The 26,165-nt window shown below is 40.6% G+C and overlaps 2 protein-coding genes across 4 annotated transcripts in view; one reads left to right on the plus strand and one right to left on the minus strand.

Moving 5' to 3' along the window:
* kirrel3l (kirre like nephrin family adhesion molecule 3, like) overlaps nt 1–2,868 on the plus strand; it is a 32,753-nt gene extending 29,885 nt beyond the window's left edge. For both annotated transcript variants that reach the window (XM_034127400.1, XM_034127401.1), the window contains exons 14-15: nt 121–210; nt 330–2,868. In XM_034127400.1, the coding sequence (XP_033983291.1) occupies nt 121–210; nt 330–824 (585 nt within the window). In that variant the 3' untranslated portion in view covers nt 825–2,868. The remainder of the gene's footprint in view (nt 1–120; nt 211–329) is intronic.
* Nucleotides 2,869–3,055: 187 nt separating this feature from the next.
* On the minus strand, nt 3,056–25,082 carry zmp:0000001114 (suppressor of tumorigenicity 14 protein homolog). Of its 2 annotated transcripts, none has more exons than XM_034127399.1 (19): nt 24,878–25,082; nt 16,424–16,571; nt 15,624–15,784; nt 14,527–14,597; nt 13,963–14,135; nt 13,207–13,242; nt 12,581–12,809; nt 10,834–10,973; nt 10,267–10,370; nt 9,755–9,864; nt 9,119–9,249; nt 8,488–8,592; nt 7,913–8,020; nt 7,647–7,760; nt 6,995–7,114; nt 6,353–6,533; nt 5,314–5,582; nt 4,621–4,757; nt 3,056–4,488 (listed from the first exon to the last, which is right to left on the minus strand). In XM_034127399.1, the coding sequence occupies exons 1-19, from the start codon at nt 24,896–24,898 to the stop codon at nt 4,327–4,329; spliced, it is 2,520 nt and encodes an 839-aa protein (XP_033983290.1). In that variant the 5' UTR covers nt 24,899–25,082; the 3' UTR covers nt 3,056–4,326. The 2 variants fall into 2 exon arrangements, with proteins under 2 accessions (XP_033983290.1, XP_033983289.1); XM_034127398.1 differs by lacking the exon at nt 24,878–25,082 and adding an exon at nt 17,029–17,067.
* Nucleotides 25,083–26,165: the final 1,083 nt, after the last annotated feature.

Genomic DNA, 26,165 nt, shown 5'->3' on the forward strand with positions numbered 1-26,165 from the left:
ATATCTATTGATGGAAAATTCACAGCGACACCGTACTGCTCCGACTTTGTTTTGTTCTTATTCAAGTGAGGTCATGCTCATCTAAATAATTCTTCAAAAAACTCTCGGTCTTTCCCTCAGGCACCAAACAGCAGCGAGTCTCCTGGGACGTCACGCACAGAACACAGCGACCTCCTGGAAGAGGAGGAGGATGAGAGATCGGACATCAAGGTACAACTGAAAAAACAGTCTTAAAGAAACACTCTCAAAACAGCGAGAATGCGTTCTTTTCATCATTAATGCATAAAACCGAACCATGCAGAGTTCATGATTTATCTTCATTCTCATAGGACCCCACCAATGGCTACTACAATGTCCATGGTAACGAGGACCGCCACATCCGCAGCAGTGGGTTCTCTGAATATGTGCCCAACACTCGGCCAGTCTACACTCCATCGCAGCTGCCCTCCCCCAGCCCCATATACGGTCAGCATGGCACCCAGCCTCGTGTCTATGACTTCTCCCACCGGTACGCCACCACCACAGCGGGAAGGACGGCGTATGAACAGCAGCAGGCTGCCCAGCAACAGCCCACCCAGCCAGCTAGCATTTACCCCACCGACCCCGCCTACAGTGGCTCTGCTTACCTACCACCCGCCACCTATGGCCGCGCCTTCACCAGCTACGTTAAGCCAGCTTCCTATGAGAAGGTGGATGCGTACGACCAATCAGATCAGGCCAGCAAGGTGTCCAGCTCGTCTCGCTTCTCTTACGCCTCTTCGCAAGTATCCTCCCAGCAGTCTGACTATGGCCGGCCTTCACAACGTATGCAGACGCATGTCTGATTGGACAAAATATTTTGAAAAAGAAGAGTACAGGAGCAGTGAGTCGATAACCATTGTTACCTCCACATTCAAGTGTGGCTGGACTGACATGAACAGAGACTTACTTAACTCGGACGTTCCTTCAAGGACATGTTTGGACAGTATATGGAGTGAGCCATATGATTTATGTTGGTTATTGGATAACCAACCTTTATTTGTTGTGTTGGATGACGGGATCTACAAAAATGCTGACTGTAGAGCTCCTGAGCTGGAGATTTCAGCAGATTGTGATGTTCAAGTCAAAGTAATGATTACAGTGTGATACCTCACCAGGTAATGCCTACATAATGACCACCCAAACCTGTGGAGATATTCTGTCAGTGCAAGGGCCAACTAGAAAATAAATAAAATGCATCTCCTGAATTTGGGTGGCCAAAATGACTGGGGTAGCTGTTTACCTGCCTTTCAGAGTCTACTGAACTATGAAATGTGACCTCTTAAATACTGAAAGAAGACATTACAAGCTAAGACATTACGAGGTTCAAAAAAGCCGATATGATACTGTTGTCTGTCATTTGGTGTTTTGTTGGCATGCGAAAGAAATTCTAAGCACATTTGTGTCGATCATTCACAAAAGGCTGAGCTATCCACAGAGAAAGACAAACTATTCTGCACAACAGGCTAGCTCTACTGACCAACAAGTGCCACGGGCACTGTAGAAGTTTAATCAGTGGTGGAATACTTCTGGCCTGAGCTGTATTCCTGAATCTTCTTCTGATTTGAACCCTAACACGTTGGATAGCAGTGTTGCTTACCGGTGGAGAAGGAGAAAGAAGAGAATGTGTATTTTAGCCATCATTGTAATGGAGGGCTATTTGTTAACTGTGTTGTACCAAGATGGACAAGATAAGGCCGTGAAAACCCAAAGATGGTGATAATTGTATGGGGGAAAACTGGGGCTGAAACCTGCTGTCCATTCCCTGGTACTGTTTCTGATTGTTAAAATGAAGACGAGGCTGATACCCGAACAATCAAAAGTGGTGGTTTGGAAAATGGGGGCAATCTTGAACTTGAAATAAACTTGAATGCAGCGTCATCTTCAGCAGACTCAGTTGGGGAAAGACATGTAAGGTTGTCCTAATGTGGACCATACACTCGTTTTACAACTCAATCAAATTGTCTCAATATGTTTACAAGAAACAGTACTACCCTGAAACACTTAATGATCTGTACAAATGGCTGAGCCCATACTTTCTCTCTGTTGCATGCAAATGATGTGTCTAGTGAAAATCTTCAGCGTTTATATTCATGTCCATTTCATGTTTGAGACATTGGTTTCTGCACCTGGCCCAGTTGCATTCCACTTCCTGGATGTTTCAGTATGGACGCCTGTACTGCCATTAGTCTAAAAAGCGGTTACCAGGCAGCCTGATGAGAGAACAAATGTCACAAGTAAGGAGGCAAACATCATCGCTTGTCTTTATTTTTATATTTTATATAAGCCTTAATGTACAGCGTGTAAGCTGCTCTATTGTAAAGTATCTTTATATACATATGTATCTATCTTGGTTGATTTATTTTGTTCCACAGAATTTCTTCTCTAAGTTGTTCATCAATCATTGAATGCAGTTACTATGCTTTTTTTTTGGAACAACTAATTGCCATTTGTTTGTTCATTCTTTTAATAATGTATTAAGACTTTATTTGGTAATAATGAGCTATCGTTGCTTGTACCTTTGTACACATATTTATATTTAAATAAAACCATTTCCGATAAACAACTGGCTGGTGTGAATCCTGAGAGTTAATCAGCCTGCCGAGGAGCTTCGGTGGGCATGGGGAACAGCGACAAAACGAAGCTTCCCATGTAGCAACAATGATGAATACATAAATTAGCAGCACTGTCTATGTTGATTTTCCTATTCCCCCAGCGGTGCGCTGCTTTTAATGAAGACAGATGAGATGGTGGAACCCCCACTATGTGTATCCCCCTCCCGAAGTCGACAGGCCCATCTCGAAGGGTAATAGGATAGAGCTCTGACAAAGGCAGGTATTATTCGACAATATGAGTTCAGCTTGTCACCTCTGTTCCCCAGGTAGGCGCGCTGCTCACGGCGGGGAGGAGAGGTACATGCTCATTACAATTCTTCTGTGAGGAGAGACAAGGTCTCACAAGACACGCATTTATTATGCACAACATAATACAAAGCGAGACCTAGTCGAAGACAAATGATACAGGTGATACAATTAGGTGATGAGGAATCCGATAAAATATGTTTATTGCTAAGACTCATTAGTATAAAAACATTTGCAAACACAGACAAACAAACAAAGGTTGTAAAATGTCCATATTCCAAAGACACAGTACAAGAAAATATCTTAAAGTTGTGGCTTCTCCCTGCTTTCACACAATACACATTTACAATTATGAAAAAGAGATCCATTGAGTAATACCTTCAACATTTTTTTCTTCTTAATTTTTACCCCTTGAATAAATAACACTTTTGCAAATCTTTGGTTTGCTTATCCAGACAACAATATTTGCAGGAATAATCGCAGATAAGTGCAAATATAAAAGATCCATCCTGTCAAATTTGAGATTTAAAAGTTCCCTGAGTTTGCAGTGACCAAAGAGAGGAAACTCCAGACCAGACAAGCCGAGTAAGCATCTGTAAATATGTAATACAAATACTGATCTATGACCCCTGGTTTGATCAACAACTAAAAAAAATAAAATGTACAGTTGGTACAATTCGGTATACCAAACATGACTTTTGTAGGCTTTTTGGCTTGTCCCTGCATGTTGGATTTGAGCAACATGATGAGTCTTTATCTTGTTCTTTTGTTTTTATCATAAAAAATACATGGCAATGCAGACAGCGCTAAAAGTTCATGTTTATAGTTTACTGATAAAAACTGAGACTAATGGCAAAATAAAAATAGTTGAATCAATATAAAAACCTATGCAATGCTTTGGAAAATACTTGTAGATAACTTGTTTTGTTGCAAATAGGCCGAACCCCATTTACGGTCTGATAGGATATTCGATTAATAAAAACCTCAATTTATAGTTATTTACAGCATTAACCGACTGGCACAGTTCCAAACTGTTCCAAGAGAGCCATATTTCCTTATTTTTTTTATTTTTATTTTTTAAACTGTATAACCTTTTTAGTTTCTCCATCCATCTTAAAAAGTTACATTTGACAAATATTAGGAACAAAATTCCTAGAATATGCATATTTCCTCATTTTCTCTTAGGATACATTCACCAGTGAAATATGACTATTTTGATGTGTGTCAAAAGACACTTTGCAGAGTTTCGTCTACATAAAATAAGTTGCTTTAGGTCATTCATGAGAGTAGTTGGGTCGGTGCAGCAGTATCCTCAGCTGTCTGCTGCTACATGAATAGATCTTGGAGAGACTTGTCCTGAATACGACTCAAAGTTCAGTCTCCATTATTTTTAGCACTTTGATGTTGTTCCCCGTTCTGTGTCCCTTTTCTGATCCTACCGACCTCATCAAATCCCTGTCTCCTTCTTGATCCAGTCTGTCAGCTTGGTGACGCGTGTGTAGACACCCGGCTTGTTCCGACGAGCGCAGCCCTCGCCCCAGCTCACGATGCCGGCCTGGAACCACTTTCCACTCTCCTCGAAACACACCAGGGGGCCCCCGGAGTCTCCCTGGTGACAGGAGAGCAATTATTAGATTGGCCTTGGATGTGAGAGCATGATGATTATATGGGTGTGAAAACCTTTCTACATCAGCCTTTTGTCCTTCTATTCTATTCTGGAGAACATGTTGATTGGTCTCACCTGGCATGCGTCAACTCCTCCGGACAAGAATCCACTGCAGAGCATTCTGGAGGTGAGTTGGCCCTCGGTGACAATGTTACACACCGTGTCGTTGATGATTTTCACACTCGCCTTCTGCAGTAGCTGAGCCTTTGAACCTGAAAGAGCAGGACAAAGGGGTCACATGGCCTCTGTGTTAGTCACTAACATCAAAAGGTGTTAATGGTCTGGATTAGTGTTAGCTAATGAAGGTTTAAGAGGCTTCCCAGGAGAGCCAACGTCTGTCTTGATATATGGATATGGACGGAAGGCTTAATGGAATAGAGCGGATGAGATAAAAAGATGAGAGGGGAAACTAGAGGGAGGGTTGAGTGGAAGAGAAATATGTCATGATGGGAAAGATAAAGAAATGGGAGGGACATTAAAGGAAAGGCAGAATAAAGGATGAAATGAGAACGAGATAAAGGGAAGAAGGAGGAAGTAGGCAGGGGAGGAAGATGAAGGACAGAGATGAATAACTCATTTTGAGAAAGATGGGGGAGGAGTGGGATGTCTTAATTTTGATTTTAGTTGGATATGCAGAAAGGGAAAACACAACTGTAGAGTGGGTCACTCCGAATTGAGAGAGAACACAGCATAAATATATAATAACCAGTAACAGTGAGAAACAACAAATGACAGTTCTATCCAAAATGTTCAATTCATGCATAATACCTCCTTCTCGCATCGCGCCCCAGCCTGTGACCCAGCAGGACGTGCCTGCAGGGAAGATGTGGGAGGGAGCGGGTAGGCAGATGGGCTGGATGGTGTTGGTGAACTCCAGCGGCTCGCTGAGCTCCAGCAGTGCAATGTCATAGTCAAAAGTCATCTGGTTGTAATCTGGGTGGGTGATGATCTTCTTCACTGACCGGCGCTGCACTCCATCCTGCTTGTACTGATCCTGCATGCCATTGTAGGTCAGCCAGTTGGAGGCAACATGATTCCTTTGGAAGCATTGCAGGGCAAAGGTTACATGGGAGCCAGGATGGATGAGTGCAACATCATAAACATATGTGCAATCTAGTAACAATCTACATATGCCTTGCAATGTATGCTAGTACTGTAAACTCAATGGAAAGCAATTCAGCAACCTCTCTAACAGAAAAACAGAATATCATAATCCACAAAGGTAGTGCTTGATTATTGGATTGCATTTCATTTTATTGATATACTGTAGGTGCTAAATCTGTTCATAAATATGCAAAACGACTTGCTACTTATGATGATATATGACTAAATATCTTTGTTGTGGCTTCCATATAAAGTCATCTGGAAAAAGCTTGAAAATGAAATATCATTTTGTATATCAAATATCATCAACAACTGAAAATGAACACAATCCCTTCTCAACAACAATAGAGGTTGCTCAGGTCTAACAGCAGGGTTTGTGCTCCACCTACAGGGCACTCTTGTGAATACAGCTCCATGCTTTCATAGTTGAGATGTAAATTCTGCCCCCCTCCCCAAGGTTTTTCTAAATTAACTCCATCAGTGGCTAATTTTCCGATTTAACAATTTGAATAAAATACTCCTCTGTTGAGCAGAGTTCTGTTTGTCTGAGAATATGCATAATGGAATTTAATAAAAGGTTGAAAAATGTGATGATAAACAAAACATGAGGGCACTAATAATGTTTTTTAAACCAAAAAAAGAGTGGATGTGTTACTATACTATCTACTTGGTACAGTCTATGGGTGTTTGAGCTGTCACTCACTCTGGGCTGCTGGTTGAAAAGCAGTGGGCGGCGGAGAGGATCCACTTCTCAGATATGATTGAGGCCCCACACACATGCCCATAGGTCTGGAAGTGAAGGCTGACCTGCCAGGGCCATTCCCCCACGGCAGCGTTCTGCCCTCCCACAATGCGGTTCAGCTTATACGGCCTGGTGCCACACGCTGACATTTAACAGAGGATATAATGAGAGAGGAGGAGCATTGGAGGGTAAGAGCAAAAATATTTGGAGAGAATGGCATGCATAATCGAAAAAAAGAGATTACTGGAAGCAATCATGATGCTGGCCTTAACTGTTATGGCTACTATGACTCTCTGGAATCCTAATAAGGCACACTGGCATATTAGTTGATCAAAAAACAGACACACCCTGAGGCCTAAATGGAGGAAAAAGCAAAAAACTTCAGAGCTGACAAGAGCTGCTTTCAAAGACGAATGAAATAAATAAAGTAGTCAAGGCCTGGGGCTCTTTTCTAACAGACAGCCCAACGCGCAGCTCAACCCAGCTCTGCTATAATCTAGTTTGAATGACACTGAAGAGATTAGATCCACTTTCAGCTGTTTTAAAATATGTAAAAAAAAAAGCTTAATTTTGGAAGGGGAAAGAGATTAAAACATTTCTTACAGCAGCTGTCCTCGTCGGAGTTATCAGAGCAGTCTTTGACGCGGTCGCATTTGGCATTCACCTTGTTGACACAGTCGCCGTTCCCGCACTTAAAGCTGAACTCAGAGCAGACGCCTGGAGCTACAATGGGGTGGAGACAGGTCCCAAAATCAAAACACATAGCGTATTTCAATCAAAGCTTTTAGATGATTGCTAAGTTTAACCAGTAAAATACTATGCAATCAGTGGGGCTTTAAAGTGAGGCTTGAATGCACAATGTGTAGTGATTGAGGAGCAGATTGCATTGATTGGGGGTATTGATTGGGGTTGAGGTCTAATATACCTCTTTGTTCACAGAAGTACAAATCAAAAGGAAATACAAGAAAGTCCTGTGCGTGTGTGTGCTTGACTAAGTGAGTGCAAGGAACATTGATAAAGAGGGAAGTAGAAAGGGGAGGAAATGTTAGAAAGAGCTGGAAGAATGTGAACAGTGACAGGACATATGCTTTGAATTATTAATAAAGTTGGCAGTGCAATGTCTTTGTAAAACTTAAAACTTTACAGACGAAGGTTAATTGTTTAATGGTTTGTTTAACATACTTGTGAATCACTCTTGTGGGTTTTTTTTTTTTAAATATATTAACTGGGAAAAAGAATAAGCGCTGCCACTTACAGGTTTCACAAGAGGCCTCGTCGCTTCCATCTTCACAGTCTTTCTTTTTGTCGCACACAACGTCCTGAGGCAAACACTGCCCGTCACCACAGCGCCACTCGTTCGGCTGACAACCTGGAGCCGATGAAAGATAGTGATGAGAAAATTGGGCAGTGCTTCAAACAAACTCCATCACGGAATAAAATTGAGACAGTGACCAGAGCATTAGCAGTGATGTGCCTTTAATGTTAGCACAATTAGCATTATATAGGCTTTGCAATACTTACTGCAACTCTTTTCATCGCTCCCATCTCCGCAGTCGTTGACTCGATCGCACACCCAGAGTTTCGGTTTGCACAGGCCATTGGAACAACTAAACTGATCATTCTCACACTCTGAAGTAAGAGAAAATAGTGTGTATTAAACAATGCAACTGAGGAAGATTATACAAGTGATTGAAAAGGGATCGTTCACCAACCCAAATCACTCATATATTGGACACCAGTACCTGCTTCTGAGGGCTTGGTTTACAGTAAGTTACTTCATGGAGCCTAGTAACATTAATATGAAGGCAACACCGTAACAAATCACCCGATAAACGTGTTCATACTCTTCAGATTCTGTTACCTTTAGACAGTGCCAGGTGAGTCATTTCCCTGTGTTTCTGTCTTAATGCTAAGCTAACTAGCTTCTTGCCTGGCCCTGGCCTCATATTTAAGGGGCATTTATGAGCTTGGTATTGATGTTCTCTCGTCATATATCTCTCTCAAGAAGGCAAGTAGGTGTTCATATGAGAAGAGGATATGAAATAAGGAAAGGAGTAACGACAGAAAAAGTGCTGTTGGGTCGTGCGGGAACTTACGGCACTTCATCTCGTCGCTCATATCACCACAGTCATTCCAGCCATCACACTTCAGGTCTTTTGCGATGCAGATGCCCGAGGCGCAGGCAAACTTGGCGGGGCAAGCTGTTCCCAAACAACAGAGAAAATATTGAAGGAGAAAAGACAAGGAGGAGAAAAAAATATCATGACAAATTGAAGAATAAGGGAGTGACACAGTATGTTCACAACATCCATCACATTGCCAATCCTTGTCCCTGTTGATCAGAGCCATTCTAAATCTATTCTGGTCAAACTTGGAGACAACATAAAGAGCAGAGCATATTGTAAGTAGAGTGCTCCTGACTGACAGTGGCAAATAAAATGGACCCAATAAACAAGCTATCTGGTGATTAGTCTAGCTCTTGTGTTTCACTGCTGCAGTTCCTAAGCCTTTATCACTAAACGGCTCCATTTGACTGTCAAACAGCTGCCATCTCATCGTCTCTCAGACTTCACAGCTACTCCCCTACCCCCGTCTGACTCTGTAATGGCAGGCTATGAGTGTCCCTGTCACATGTCCCTGTCACATGTCCCTGTCACATCCAAAACATTTCAGCCTTCCCGCCAAATGCCATGTAAAAATGGGTGAGAGACGGGACTCTTTACTCACGGTCTGCGGGATCGTAAGCGCTGTACTCGGCACTGAAGCCTTTGTCAGCGAAGGACTCGTCGGAGTGAAACATCACCTCTAGGACGTTGCTTTTGCTGGTCAGAGCCAAAGAGGACAATTCGCCACAATACCTGGGACACAAGACATATGTTTAAAGGAAAACACTGTTTTAATTTTTGTAGTTATTCTGATGATTACTTGCTGATCGATATTAGAGAATAATTGCAACCAAAACGGTAATATAAATGTCTCCCTATTTAAACACTGCTGGACTCGCATGACAAGTTCTGCGCGTGCCACCATAGGACACATTGTTCAGAAACATGTATGTATTTGGGAAATAGTGAGCATGCGTTAAGACTGCATACAAAAATGAATACTAGATGTTTTAGATATACCGTGACCAAAACGGGTCAAAAAACAGGAGCATTGAGACATTTCCTAAACAAAACAATCGTCTGCAAAAGTATCGGAATAATTACAATATTCTTGTGAGGAAGGACAACTAAAATACAAGTAAATTCATAGAAAAACTGTGTACTGTAGTGGGTCGAAGTTGAACCAACAGTTAATCTGTCAACTGTGACGGTTGCAGGGAATCATTAAAGGTGTCATTTAAATAAGTGAATGTCTTACTTTGTGCCCAACACCTCCACAAAGTCTTTGTGACATACACGGATATCCACCCCAGGCTCTTTCATGCGGAACATGGTGAACTTCAGACGCACCTCTTTCCCAGCAGGGACCTACAGCAGAGGAAGAGGTGATTGGTTCATAAAGACCTTATTTAACATGCATGTCACTCCTCCTCCTACACACCAAGACATGCATCTGCATCCCATGTAAATGCAAGTAGACAAGTTCGCAACACACACAAACAGGCCATGGCACACGCATGTACATGTACACACACACACACACACACAGCAAACAAAACCAACACATAAAGCACTGCAGCTCAGTGAGAGCTGCGGCAGCAACAGCGGGCTGACAGATGAAGATAGAGGAGGTACTGAACAGCTTGGCTTCCACAGTGCTGCCTCAGCATTCCTCTCATGGCAGGCTAACGGTGGTGGAGGAGGAGGAGGTGGTGGGTGGAGGGGTTTCAGGCAGAGGAGGGGGTAAGGGAGACAAGCAGTGTTTCAAACCTTGATGGTCCACTTGCAGTCCACTGCAGGGGGATAGAAGCTGGGGTGAAGTGGGGAGGTGAAGACTCCTTTGTTTTCAGGGAGTTGGCCGCCACACACTTTAACTGAAAAGAGCAAGTCATAAATTCACATTCAGTAAAAAATAATTTCCTTTTTAAATGGATTTAAAAGAAACACTTACCCACCATAATCACTATTCATATATAAATGACTCCCTATTTAAACACTGCTGGACTCGCATGACAAGTACCTCGCATGCCAGCATAGGACACATTTTTCAGAAATGTTTTAAATAGTAAGGTTTTAGCAAAAATGTATGTATTTGGGAAATAGTGAGCATGCGTTAAAACTGCATAAAAAATGAATACTGGATGTTTTGATATACCGTGAAGGCATTCCAGGAAACCAAAGTTTCCATCAAGAATTCACGCAAGATGATGATTATTGATACACAATGGTCATTTTCTTGGTTAGGTATTCAAACACAAGCAGAACTAAACAAATCAAGGTAAATGGATAAAGTATAGAATCTATCAGTAAAATAATGGCCATTAATCGCTGAACTACCTTCTGCCCTGGGGATGGCTTTGTAGTTAGCCAGGAAGCCAGGCCTCTGGACCTCGCTGTCAGTAATCAGATTAATCAGCATGATGTTGCCGGATGACACCACCTCAAGGGGGTTGGTGGGGGGCCTGTGACCACACTTCCTGTGAGAGAATGATAGGTAGTCAAAAGTAACAGAATCAGAAGCAACTAATTGTTGTAAACACTACCATAAAGCAGGAGCTAAAAGTCGGAGTCTCTGGCCGTTTCTCAATCGCGAGGATATTGGCTTCCAAGACAATATTTCAAGGATGCTACGTCATCGAGTGCCGCCGAAGGACTGTTCCAATCTCCAGCATACTTGGAATTCCACCGAGGCCGCGTCCTTGGTTTGGGGGAAATTTCGAGGCTGCACATGGGTAGACTTCGCGTCCTTAAAATCCCCACAATGCTTTGTGCATGGACCAATTTCCCCAAATCTGTGGCGGAAGATGTAAGGCGGGGCCTCTCATACCTGCACACTTGCTAGCCTGTTCCAGTCTTTGTTTTCCGAATGCCAGGAAGTATTCTTGCCTTGCTTCTGAAGCAAGATGCTCGGCTCGGCTGTGCTACCAAGCCAGCATCCTCGCGATTGAGAAACGGCCTCTCTCTCCCTTAGGAAGCGCAACACTTAGAAGAATAACAACTGTATTTGAGTTCCCTAAGTCAGAAGCACTAAAACATCAATACAGCTAACAGGTTTAAACATTTTCAAGAGAAAAATCATTTGAAAAGGAAAATCAATAGATAAGCAGAGAGGGGTAGTAAAAGATATACATGAGATGAGATGTGCCAGCACTAGATAGAAATTGCTTAGGCGGAGTTTCAAAGTCAAACATTAGGTGCATTAGCAGAAAGTTGCAGCACTGCTGGAGGCAGAGCAATGGAGGTGTGAATGACGCTGCAAGATCAGCAATACATCTACCTCTAGTAGAATAATGTCATTATAGAGTATTATATTATGGCTCTCATAAACCTCATGTCACCTTGGATAAAACTGATCGCTCAATAGATTTATCAAATGTTATGCATCGCCTGGTAAAGCATATTTGTTTGGCAATGATTTCTGAGTTAGAAATTGCCTGCAGCTACAACTGATGTTGCATACAGGAGCCTGTCGTTTCAGAATCACAGCCCTCCCCCATAGACAAAGTGCAATTACACACAGTGGTGTAGCAGGATTCAGGTTGGCAACCTTCACAGATTTGAAAGCAGAGGTCTTTTTGAGCCAACTCAATCTCACCGAGGTCTCAAAAGTTAACAATAAAGAGAGACATGCAGTGCAAAAGGCTTCAGGGCCAACACAAAAAAAAAAAAGTTGTAATCACAAATCTACTGAAAGGAATGAAGTGGAACATGTTTTCCACCCACATCAAAAAGAGCTTTTACTCCTAAACCCTTCTGCAACATTTCAGTCAAGTGATACCTCGTGGTTTTCCTGTGGGAATCATGCAGAACTATATTCCACCCCCCTCTGATCGTCAAGGCTAAATAAATTAGACAAATGTTGGTTGAACCCTATTAAACAAACCCTGCTACCAAGGTGTAAGGTCAAATGAGAATTTGATTTGTGTCACAATTTATTTTACAGTGGGATCGAATCAAGTCAGATTATTGCCTTTACTTCAGGGAGAGTCATTAGTGCAAGAAATGCTGCCCCTACCCTTATGACCATGTACCATGACCAACATGTTTTCCAAACTGCCAGGACATTCTCAGCCCTCTGACTTACTCTGTGATGGCCTGGGATTCATCTGGACTCAAAGAGTCATAGATGGAGACAAAGTCATCCGAGCAGTCATCCTCGATGCGGAAATCAGGAAAAGAAACCGTTATGGCGTTAACCTCTGAAGCTCGTATTTGCCACTGACACCGTGACTTGGGGGGATAGGCCTTAGGGTAGCCTGGTGAATGAAATGTCTGTGCCGTAGCGGAAGCCTCCAGACGGAAGAAACACTCATCTGGGAATAAATAAGATTAGTTGAATCATACAGTGGGCATAAAAATGATGAGTAACTTTTATTTGCAATTATGCAACATTTAATTATGCAAAAACAATGACACATTTTGAACAGTCAAACTATTCCATCCTTTATGTTATAGATGTATCTGAAAAATAGATTAATGTAAGATGGTACAGCTACTAAGTTCATGTAATTCAGTCTAATCATCCTAATAGTAATACATCAGCACAGTGTCAAAGAAAAAAGTGTTTTGTGTGCCTGACGCAGGGATCTCCATCTCTGACTACAGCCGCACATGTACAGTACAGGCCAGACATTCGTTAAAGACTGGCAGGGGGGTGAGCATCTAGCCAGCTGGAAAATTACAACTTGGAGTGATTGAAATGGGACTCACTGGCTCTGGGGTTCCTGGCCATGCGGGAATCTGTGACTGGAGATGGAGAGAGAGTGACAGAAAAACAGGAGGAAAGGTAAGAATGGGTCGCTGATGTTGGGAGGGTTGAAACGATTTGATGCATGAGCCCTAAAATATTTGGGTTGCACATTTTCTGTTCAATTTCCCTGCGGTTATGGGAACTGGTGATGGTGTGTAGCACTTTCTGCTCCATCTCACCTTGCCCCGCAGCAGCAACCCATACATCTCTGTCTAACTATCTGGGACAGCGACATCAAATCATACCCACAGAAATCATTTTAAAAGAGGACCAAAAACCCACTGAGTCACAGGGCCAACGCTTGGCTGTGGGCCAGGATGTGGACAAATGCAATGTGAATGCTGATAGGGCGGAAGGAAGAGAAATGGCTGTCTCAAGCCAGGCCAGAGCCCAGCTAATATCATTAGAGGATCCAAACAGCATTGAATGTGCAATCTCAGATGCAGCACAAGCAGAGGGGCCTGGCTTATCTGTTATCATCTTATCAGCACAACTCAAAGCAAGCTCCTTTAATACGAATAGAAACCATACAGGATACCAATGCTGATAGGAGATGACAGTGTTTTAAGATCTGTATTCACAGAGTTTTTATCTTAGGCTGATGTCATAAAAGGCAGCCAGATGTAGCATACTCCAAGTTCACCCCATCTTTCTGCCCATTGGTGTAATGCCCCCCCCCCCCCCCCTTCCTCCTCCCTGGCCCTGATGGTACCTACATGAGGCTGTGACTTCACTAATCTTGATATCCTCGGGGTTCCCAAGGCTGCGCTGCTCCTTCATGCCTTTCTCCAACACCTCCAGCACTCGCTCCTCTGAGAACTCCGGCTCGATCTCCAGGTCTTCGACAGGAATAATAAACTCGGACCAATAGTAGGCGATCACACCCTCACTGGTAGAAACAGAGATGGGAGAGAAATGGATGGAGGTTGGGAAGGAAGAGCATAAAGAGAGTTTTCAGTAACAAGGTTCACAATTCAAGAATAAGCACAGATAGTAGAACATGACAATTACTGATATTCCTAGTAGCCAAATCGAGCAGATTTACCATTACAGATTGAACAAAATGCCTAAATAAACTAGTGTTCAATGCTTAACACATAACTGTCAACAGACCTCATCTAACCTTGATTTTATTCGACAAAATACAACAGAGTTTAACTTTTGAACTCCCAGGGGGCAGTGCAACACAGCATTTTCTTCATGCAAGATTTATTGTGAAACATTTTTTTTCATGAAGTTTTCACCATCTAAAAAATAGACAAATCTCAACATCTCATTACCTGAAAGCAGTGACCACAGACTTGCTGTAGTATTTTCCGAGGAGTGGATCTTTCTTGTAGTTTTGTAAAAGCTGTGTATAAAAGATGTGTGGTTTTATTGAAAAGAACAAGTTAAGGACTGCTTGTCTGCCTGAAGACAGAAGTACAAATTAGCATGTTAACATAAAAACCGCCTCCCATGCAAAGCACACAACAATGGGATTCTCAATTAAGTGTTTTGCCTTCAGCTGCAAAGTGTATCAGACGAGGCTGCAGTCATTCTTTGTAGTTTTAAATGCAGGTTAGACACTAACATGTATTATACAACATCTAACACCAAGAAAAGAGTAAGAAAGCATGAGCAGGTTTCATTTGTAATGTTAGGGATTTAGCAGCAAATTACATTGGGAGATTATATAAATATCAATATACCAAAATGACTATTAGTTTAAATTAGCAACATCAAAAGTAAACTCATTAGCATTTTACTAAAACAACTTTAGAGACACAGAGAGGATAAACTATATTTTCTCAAGGACTCTAGAGACAGAATACAGTTAGTTGAACATGACATCTCTATCTCAAGGGTGTTTTTAAGCCAAGCGTTGTTTACTTAAAGCCATACTTCACAATCGTGTAAACACTAACGTAGACCTGAAACTGTTCCTCAAAAGCTATCCTGTTTGTTGTTGTATGCAATTGCAAAAAAAGCTAGTACATCAAAAAGCTTTTTCCCCTCAATCATCTAGTGATCTAATATTCCAGCTCCACTCTAATCCTTACCCTCACTTATGTACGTTTGTGTGCACTTGATGGGGTTTGAGCGAGGTTTTTTTTGTATCAACTTGCTCCTAAGTGGTGCTACAAACATCTCCACTGCCTCCAATAATAGGAGATGCTGTTGAGGGAATCACGAAGCGAATGTGCAGCGTTTTATCCCGCCCACGCTACTGTGCCTTCAGCAGTAACTGTGCATTGGGAGGGGCATTTTTTTAAAGCGTTTTCACAGCTAATCCTCACTGAGAAAAGGGAACAGAATGTAACACTGTGCTCAAAATAGTTAACAATAAATAAGAAAGGGGAAGAAACACAGGAAAGTCATCTTATGTGAAACTCACTAGTGCCTCCAGGTTGTCTGCCAATTTGTCGAACTCCTTGCTGTTGGTGTCCTCCAGCTTCTGGTCATACGGTACATCAACCAACTTCATATGCCCACTGTAGACCTGCTTTGAAGGCCCGAGCCGCATACCATAACTGCCTTCTGAATCAGCTTCTTTAACTTGGGGGAGAGGCAGGTGTGAGTTCAGTGTTTGATCAACAAAATGCTATAAGATAGCTCCCTCTGATAGAAGAGTAGAGCTTTAAAGAGACCCTGAAGCACCATTTCAAAGTTGTGCAGTGTGATCTGATATCCAGCAGACAGTTCGGCTCTCAGAGCAATTAAAACAGCCAGTTGAATCAAGAGGCTGTTTATCAACACTTCAGAGGCCTTTTCATCAAACCCAGTATGAGTAAATGACAAGGAAGCTGCGCCTTAGTCTTTGTGACATTTGTCTCTTTTGCATTATTAAAAGCAGAAAGTCCGAGCTGTCGAATAGGCAAACACTAATGGGAAATGACAAAGTCCAAACAAGCCACTCTTACACTCTTCTATCAAAGAGCTGTGTCTTCACAGTAAGTGCAAATGATCCACTCTGCAGTATCTGATGTTATGGCTGTCTTGGCAGTAACTGATTTAAATAATTTAAATATTCAGCTAATTTCTCATTTATTTCTGTTTAGAATAACTTTGATTTATGTCAAAAAACTGTCCACCACATGTCCAACATCTCCAGACCTATTAAAGCACTGTGCTTCAAACTTCAAGAATACTCTACTGTGGATGATATATAAGAGGGAAGCATCCAACTATACTCACAGAGAAACAGCCAAATGAGGAATGCTGCAACGGCGGCAAGGATGAGAAGAGCCACCACAACGCCGATCACCATGCCGATCTTCCGCTTTGACGACGGCTTTTCTTTGTTGGTAAGGAAGTCAATCTGCTCGTGACGGCCATGGCGGCCCTGATGAAGAAAAAGATACACGGTCAGCAAACATACAGCAAGTGTACCGTGATGTGGATGCAGATCATATTTACTTTAATTACGTGGCGTGGGCTTTTCAATGGCGACTGCTGATAGTTGGAGAGCATATATAATAACAACAACAATAGTAATAATGATTATAACAGATGACACATCAAATCGCTGAACATTGAAAACATATATTTGACACTAATTGTCAACATTTGCTGTTTGATTGCTGTACATTTATTTTAAAATAAATGTATTAAGTCTACAAATGTCCATGGGTAATTGGAAAACTTGACAATAGAAAAGCAGAATGACAAGTAAATCACCAGATCATCCACCTATTTATAACGTCTCGTTTAGATTATTGTATCTCCCTGAGTATTGGTGTCAATACGTTTTTGCTCCGTCGCCTGCAGCTAGTCCAAAATGCGGCTGCACGCCTTCTTACCGGGCAGAGAGGATATGACCACATCACAGCTGTTCTGGCAGATCTTCACTGGCTTCCTGTCAGTTACAGGATCCAGTTTAAGTATTTGTGGAAAACGTTTAGAAATAATCAGCTTTGTGAGCACATCTAAAAGTGGCATCAATCGGCCATTACCACTGCAACTAACCTCTGCTTTAAAATAGATATGATTCCACAATGATTGGGCCACATAATGTATGTACTGGCCACCAGGGGGCCGCAGATTCACTTGGAACACACACACACACTGCATGTAATTATTTACAAATTAAGTCTGACATCTTCATTGATATTTTACAATCTTTCAGGGAACATCCTCTAATAAGCTCACTAAACAAATATCAGTTCACAGAAATGTTATTTAATTTTTACAAGTGGCATGTTTGTATTGAACAGGTTATTTAACAGTGGAATAAAACTATTTTAAACTATTGGAAAGCACGGAAAATGTGTGTGCATTGAGATTAACCATTAAGATGACATAAACATGAAGTCATGAACACTAACCCAGACATTAGTTGTCTAACTTGAACCTAAGACACTTGTAGCCTGTCTCTGCATTCCCCTTATTCCACAATAAGGGGAATGTCAACACAGACACCTGTCAACACGCACTCTGCTGTTCCTCAGGGGCGCTCCCCCTCCCTCCCGCTGAAATTATGAATGAAAAGCGTATAGTAATCCTAGATAACACGGCAGGGTCCGTGACAGTTTGTTTTCATCTGATTTCAAATAAACAAAGTCCTGGTCTTTGGAATATTAAACTTGTTTCGCCAAATTCAGATATAACGCTTGTCACGCATAATTACAAGCGGCAACTTAACGTCACAGCAGGCATAACAACCCCCGGGCCGCCATTTGCCCATCCCTGTCTTAGAAGGTATTTTCCGCAAGTAAACTTAAAGAAATAACACTGTCAGCACATTAATCACATACATTTTTTTTAATTCATCACTGTCCCCATTATGAAAATATGACCTATTATTATTTTATTTGTAAAACAAACAAGAACAGTTTCCTTTCTCAATATCTTAACTTCAGATATATATATATATATATATATATACAAAAATGGGATGTGTATGCCTTTAACTTCTTTCCTAGAGAGACAAGTTCAAACAGGTAGTCACATGGTGGCATACAATACTTGTCAGACCTGTTCAGGTAGTGGGACGAAGCTACCACACCTTCAGGTACACATGTTCGTGGGAAGAAATTACATGATTAACTGAGAAGGACCACGTAGAGATTATGGGCTTCTTTATGATGCAGTGTGTGTGTGTGTGTGTGTGTGTGTGTGTGTGTGTGTGTGTGTGTGTGTGTGTGTGTGTGTGTGTGTGTGTGTGTGTGTGTGTGTGTGTGTGTGTGTGTGTGTGTGTGTGTGTGTGTGTGTGGAGCTCTCTCAAGTGGGTGGACTGAGAGAAAGGTTTCTGGCCAGTTAGCAATCAACACACAATGAATTCAGTGCCTGTAGCCCATGAGTGAAGAAGCCCAAGTGCTATTAGGGGTGGAGAATCACTTTGGTATTAAATCAATTTGTCAGATGTGCTGCCCCTGAAGATGGGGGCTCAATTACATGAGTCTAGATGATAACTCATGGCAATTAAGGCCTATTCTTACACGGCTAGGGCTTCCACACATGCTTTCTAATTGGAATCTCTAACAGCAATCATGGGCCAGAATGAGGAGGATCATTAGAGATGGGGTCAGCGAGTGCTCCAGGGTCTCCCTCTATCAGTCACCCTGATCACAGCCTAATAAAACCATGATATGCTCTCCATCATTTCCCATTCTTCACTCCTAGAAAGAGTTAGTATAACATTTTATAGCTATGTGTAATCGTTTTTTTAAATACCAGCTCAGCCGTGCCTTGCCAATTATTAAACAGGAAGTAGTGCTGTCCGTCTCTCAACACAACCAATCATGTGGATGCAGACTAAAACAAAATGTTAATGTTTGACAAGAAAAGCAATCAAAGTTGTTGTGAAATATCCTGCAGTGAGTTTGTCCAAGTAGTCTAACCGGTTTGACAAGTGGGAAACAATTTAGAACTGCTGAAGGGTGTGGTGAAAAATAACGAAGCCCTCAAGCACAGTTGCAGCTATGTCATTACAACACTGGTCTACAACCTTATTAACAACGATTTGTCTGAACAATCCAGAATTCTTGTCAGGGTATAAACTAGTGATGCATTGTACTTGGCTACTTAGATGCTATGGGAAACTTTCTCAAAATACACTGACTCAGTTTCTCAAAATAACAAGATACTAAGTCATTATTTGGGAGAAAAACATTTTCTTCACAGCTGTGCAATGTTTGACATAATGAAGGGTTGTGTAAGTGTAATAATCCTTAAAGGGACAATATGTAGGATTTGGTGGCATCTAGTGGGGTGGTTGCAAATTGGAACAAACTGAATACCCTTCCTCTCCCCCTCCCTTTACAATACAGCGATAACGATCTACCAAGTGCAAAACTAAGTAACGTTGTGGTCTCTTTCAGGACCTTTGCCTTGCTCAGAGGCCATCCTCACCATAACACAATATTAGAAGCAACAAATGAATGCCATGGCTGGGTTACTGCAGATATATAAGTGTTTGAGAGCTATGGTGGCCTTCAGGTAATGTTAAAACCGAAAATTACTTGTTCTTGTGCCACTGTATGGTTTGTCCTAAAGTAGAAAGATGACCTTGCAACATGGCGTACCTTGTAAAAAGGGACCCACTATATTATAGATATTAAAGTCTCATTCTCAGCTAATGTAAATACAATGATTCTTGGTCTCAGCAGAAGACATTTTGACATGTCACAGCAAAGCACATGGGATTAATAAAGTCAATGATTCATGATTTTAAGTAAGGGATGCAACAGATGTATTGTATTAACTGATACAGAAATTCTATAGCCAATCCCGATATGATAAAAGAAAAGATGTTGAGAGCAAAGATAGGGGATCAAAAATATTCATAGCGCTGAACTAAGAAATCCCAGCAAAATCATAGTTGTAAACACGAAACATACAAAATATGATATACAAGTACAACCCTTAAGAATTATGTTAAGTGCTTCAGTTCTGATAGTGTTGGCTGACTCTTACTCTGTCGTGACTTGGCGGGACCAGACATCATTAAGTGCTCTTCGTATTGTGACAAATCAAAATGTCTGGATCAACAAAAAGGCCTACAAGCTTCAGACAATGTTTTTGTATTTCTCAGACAATCAGCCAGTTGAATGCTGTCCACATTCAGCAACACAACAAATACTTCCCTTATCCTTTAGTCTTAACTGTGGGATCAGCGTGTGTACAATAAGCAACCATTTTTCTCTAAACCTCCATGTGTGTTCACATAGGTGCAGCCCGATATTCTTTACATATAATCTGCATGTTGCAACTGCTCAAGTGGTTTGTCGACATATTTCGAAACTAATGTGTAGTGACTAGAAGCTGACACCGTTTCACAGTGACACACAGCAAAACCAAAAAGCCAAAAGCCAAGCATTCAGCCCTAAAGTAGAGCTCCACCCTTTTAGAATTGCACAGCCACAACATTGTCCAACTCAGGGTGGATAAAATAATAAAATAATATTAAGAAATTGATGCAGCCGAGCCAAATAAACCACATAATTTATTCTGCACATTTGCATATAGTCCTGTTAAAACCTGGAGCCTTCATTACCCACTATGCAACCTGCCACAGATTGGTTAAAGATTTGGGCAGTGGACGTATAAAGAGACTGATACAGCCTTTCGAGGCTGCGACACTGTTCATTCCTATAAAAGGTTGCTCAGTAGTGCATAGAGCCAAAATAATATTGACTTATACTGAGTGTAAAAGGACCCAGATCTTCCACATCCATGGGACCCTTAGAGATACATAACCCTGCCTCCCAGCACCTCGACTCACACACATTAGCTTGCAATAAAGGACTAATGATTTAAGTTGATTAACCTCAACTACATAAAAAATGTGCTGATTTACAGATGTCCTGTTCCCAAGTTAAGTCTATGGGACAAAAGGATGTTTGGGACCCATGGCTTTATGTGACGGAAGTTGTAGTCCCACAGTTTGGCCACAAGGAAAAGAGACTGGCGCTCTCCCTTGAGGGCTGATTTTGGCACATTATACTAGAAGCAGCTAAATCAGTGTCGCTAGAAAACAGAGATGAGGTAAGCTCACTTCTTTTTAATTAAACACCCCTAAATGTATTCACTTTCAAAGTGTTATTCTTCAGCCTCAATTGACTTTGCCTCAAGTGACATCAGTTCATCAGTTTTGGCATTGCTCCCTCTGGAGACCAACAAAAGCTTTAGTAACGTTTTACACATATGCGGTAGAACCCCTCAACGACCTGTAAACGGACTTTGATTTGAAAATCAGTAGAGTTCCCATTTAAAACGCTCTTAAAAACCTCCTTTGATCTCACCAGCATAGATCTGTCCTATCCAAACAAACCACCCCAGAGACTGCTAGCAAAAAAGGGACAATCAAATATGACAGCCAATCAATACAATTCCAGTAGCCTCATATTTACTTTTAGTAAACACCTGCAGAGATCTAATACTTGACATTGGCCCTAAGCATACACTTTACACAGTTAGCCCCTTATACTGCAGCATCACTGTGTGTGAGGAGGAGTGAGGCTACAGCCTTGTGGCATACTACAGAGTTGCTGCTCAAGGAGGAACTAAGCAAAAGGCTGGGAGAAAAATCTACAAAATCCTCCATAACTGCGTCTTCCTCTTTACAGAACAGAGAAAGACTGAATGAATGCTGCTGGCCTTGTATGGAAGCAGCCTCCATAAGGATTTACACACAGAGAATGTCTTATTCTTATCAAAGATGCAGACATTTGCCAAAGTGACAAAGCCCTGAATAAGTACAAACAAAGCCCATGTGATAACTGAACACAATTAAACATTTATTTAACTATCTAGTTTTGTCCACTTTTCCTTTGAAAGCATCACTCAGTAGAGTCAACAATAAGAGACGTGACGTTAACACTGTACTCACTTTACTGCTGTTCAACAAGAATACCCTTGAAATGTGTCCTGAAATGCAGTAAGAGAAAAAAGAGAAAAGCATGGCCTTGCCTGAAGAATTGTTTCTCTCTCTACTGAGTCACCACATAAACAGAGAACAGACTGACTGCAATAATCATAGAATTCCCATTAGATCCAGTATCTACTCATTGAAGTAATCAAATATTAACAAAGGAAATAAATGATAGTTTCCCAACAGTTTCACTGCATCTTAAGAAAAAACAACTATCTCTCCCAACTTTTAGGAGCAGAATGCCATGTGGTGCATGACAAGCTTTAAAGTATTTTTTTGTGAAGGTATATTTTGAAACCTACAGCAACTCAAAGTTTTCTTGAGAAATCCAATCCCACACACTTTTCCAAAGAATAACCTTTTAATGAAAAAATAAATGAAAAGAAAAAAAGCAGCAGCTTGTTTTCTTAGTTTCGCTATGTCTCCAAAGAAGCAGGGAGGGGTCAAGTAAGGACACGCTTGGCCATTCTTTTATGACAAATACCTAACAGGCACCCACTCCTGTCTGAGCCTGGCAATGGCTCTATAGATATTTTTCATGTCAAACAAATGGATTTGAACTCCTTGTTATTGTCACACTAATGCATAAAGAAAAAGGTTTATTTTGCTGAAATAGCCTTTTCCTGTTTGGCTACATTCTCAGCAGTAGCCTGCACATACTAGTACACTGCAGTGAGTTTTTCCCCTAGGGTAAGGAGTGTTTTTGTGAATAATAATGACACCTTGTGTCTGACTGAGGTTTTCTAGGCCTCTATTCCATTATTTACATACAATGTTCACTTCACAAACATGCTAAACTTTCCCGACTTTTTTTGACACACCACATAGGGTTACAAATGGTGTAAGCCTAAGTGAAGTCTTCAAAGTTCAATTATTCATTCAGACCAGAGGGAAAACATCATAGTATCAGTGTTGGTGCTTGGATAAAAGAGGCCCAGAAACTAAATAATCTTTATATGGGCCATTCTACCGAATTGGTGCAAAGTCAGGTTGGAACAGTTTTGAAATTTTGTATGTTTTTTTCCCAAAACTTTGTCCATATATATTTTGTACCATGTCTAAATTACACATATCTAGTAAAAGAACCCGTACATTTTTATATCGTATTTTCAGACAGTATTGGAATGTTCTTCCTCTACCAAAAATGGTCACTACCGAAACATATATACATACATACATACACTGTAGTAAAACAGTATTATATTAACCTGTTAAGATTGTTTTACCTTCCCTTCTCTAAATAGTATTTTAACAAATATTTCTTGAGGGTTTTCACAATAAAATCAATGCAATTTAATATCAAATCAAATTTCAAAGTTCAATTAATACAATTCATAAAAATCATAATGCAATTTTTCTTTGTAAAATACATAATACTGATCATATTGATTCCAGAGTTGATGATTGTTGAAATTGAACATACATTAAACCAATCAGTATCATATCATTTTAGTTGATAAGTCAATATACTTAATTTTTTACAAAACATCCAGTGTTTCGGTAGTGACCACAGTATTTTGTTCTCAAGGTTGTATCATATTCCTTCAACCTTATTGCTTAATCTTAACTCATAACATGCCTTATGTTGAAGTGTGAATGTTTGAAGCTACTGACCCAGATTCAGCACTTTAGTAACAGGCTGAAACACTTCATAGACATGTTTTTTTATATATCCGAGACCTATAATACATGCCTAAAAATAGTATAATAAGAGACCTTTAAAGTAACATACTGATTTTCAGACTTTAAAACACATTTATTTCAAAACTATGGGATCTACCTGCTTGCCATTCCATTTTGTCACTACATAAACGATCATGTCAATTACCGAAACGTAACCATATGTTTCGGTAGTGACGATTCTAGCTAAAATTGAGCATAAGAATGCTAGCATACACGTTTTTGAAGAGGTTTACACACATAAAAACACAATACTTTGCATAAAACTCCGGAAAAGTTTACTTAATTGAAGATAATATGGGTTCGGTAGTGACAATTCTTAAGGTTACACGCCGATTTTCAGATATTGGAACATATTTATATCAAAAGTATGGGATATAGCTACTTGCCATTCAGCCATGAGGGACAGGGATGCAGTGTCACTGCCTTGTCAACAAAAAACAGGCTCAGCCAATGGACTAAAACCCCTTGTGTTTCGGTAGTGACATGAAAACTGGGGACATGATTTTTTGAGTAGGGCCTATAGTTTTTTTTATTAAAGAATTAAACCCACAATAAATCTAAATATTCCAACTTCTGTTTGAATGTAATCATAAAGATCTTCTAAATACACCATTGAACAAAATAAAATAAAATGTTTTAAATGTTATTTACAGAAATTGACATTTAGATGTCAGGGTTGGGGACAGCTACTTCCCAATAGAAAGTAGGCTACCCTATAAATGATGTTTTTGTATTAAGCTTATCACTATCTAATTGAATGCCTTGTGTTTAAATAGACCATAACATATTCTTAGTAAATATCTATGTCTGAATACTTAATTGTTTTGTAGTATAGTTTTTCTTGTTGTGGGACCGCACTTTGCACTAATTCGGTAGAATGCCCCATATACCAAAACGTTGTCAAGGGCCAAAATATCACGTTTGTAATCGTTGGTAATGTAGGCCTCGTCGTGTAAACAGATAGTCAGCTCCGACAGAAAAGCTAGGCCCACACTTTGGGTGTGTAGTAAAACGGTGTGTCTCTCTGTTGTACAGAACCATTTGCATATTCATTAGCACAAAGAAGTTTAATTTCAAACTTGATAAGAACTTACGTTGTATTCGGCGGAATGCATCTTCCAAAAGCGCCCCCCCACTGAAGTCCAACAGGATCAGCTTGACCTTCCCACCAGTGTTGTAATGAATATTAGATGTGTAGCTTATTCTTTATAAAAATGACTATATTATCACTTCGTTAAGGTTGAATCCAAATGTCAGCAGGTCTTCTTGTATCGTCACGAAGCACCTGAGACAGAGCTCTTCCGCACACACCTTTGGGGGAATAAACCACGCCCCTAAATACCTGCTGTATGTGCAGTGTAGCCGTTTGTGGGCGAAACCAATTCAAAGAACTACAAGACCATGCTGTCATTGCACCTAATAATTACCTATGACTCTTAACCCACATGTTTATTCAAACACCTGCTTCTCCCCCGTTTGGTGTGGTCCATTTGCGGATGTTGTCGCCAAGAACTCTGAGGGAAATACATCCCGATTAATAGTTTGAAAGCATTCAAGCAAGGCAAATGGGAGAAAATGCTTGAGGTGAGCTCTCACATCGTGTGTGTTTTATTGTTTGTGTGGAATATTTTTCTTTAAAATATGTAGGCCTACATTATAAATGTATAGGCCTACTGTGTACATAAACATAAGGCGTGTATAGGCCTAGACTACATCACAGAGCAATAATCAATCCCAATATGCCTAAAAAAAGGTGTAACCTTAAGATCATTATGAAGGATGATGTGGACGGGTTTTTGGGTGCAATTTTAATTAACAGTTTGCTTCGTTTCCTATCTTTAACCACTGGGAACTTTGTAGGAATTTCTTTTTTGATTATTCATACATTTTAGTTTTTTTTGTATAAGAATGAAGGCGTGGTTTTAAAAGATTGAAAAATAACCTCATTAAAACTTTTTGTATGAAAACTATATCAGACAAAAAATAATGTTCATAGCAGGGCATTTTGTATTTTATGGAGCATCTTGTTTATTATTCCCCGGACAGAGGTGGGAAGTAATTTACTCAAGTACTGTACTTAAGTACAATTTTGACATACTTGTACTTTACCTGAGTATTTCCATTTGATGCTACTTTGTACTTCTACTCCACTACAATTCAGACGTAAATGGTTTACTTTTAGTCCACTACATTTATTTAATATCTTTAGTTACTTTGCAGATTTTGATTGATGATGTGAAATATAATCAACTCTTAAATCAGACTTTAGTTACACCTGGAGTAAATTCACAAGCTACCCTGCAGTATACAAAGTCATTACAACTAGCTCCACCTTTACCAGCTTGTATAACACTTTAATGCATACAATAAGTATAATAAAAA

This window comes from Trematomus bernacchii, unplaced genomic scaffold (assembly GCF_902827165.1).
Source record: "Trematomus bernacchii unplaced genomic scaffold, fTreBer1.1, whole genome shotgun sequence".
Classification (NCBI taxonomy): Eukaryota; Metazoa; Chordata; class Actinopteri; order Perciformes; family Nototheniidae; genus Trematomus; species Trematomus bernacchii.

What these genes read in the sequence shown, in the direction of transcription:
- zmp:0000001114 (XM_034127398.1), bottom strand. Translation starts at nt 17,052, where the DNA reads ATGTGGTCATATCCTCTCTGCCCG. An exon ending in GGTCATATCCTCTCTGCCCG is followed by an intron (nt 16,572 to 17,028) that starts GTAAGAAGGCGT and finishes TTTCTTCATCAG; the next exon opens with GGCCGCCATGGCCGTCACGA. An exon ending in CTCCGACGAGGACAGCTGCT is followed by an intron (nt 6,534 to 6,994) that starts GTAAGAAATGTT and finishes GTTAAATGTCAG; the next exon opens with CGTGTGGCACCAGGCCGTAT.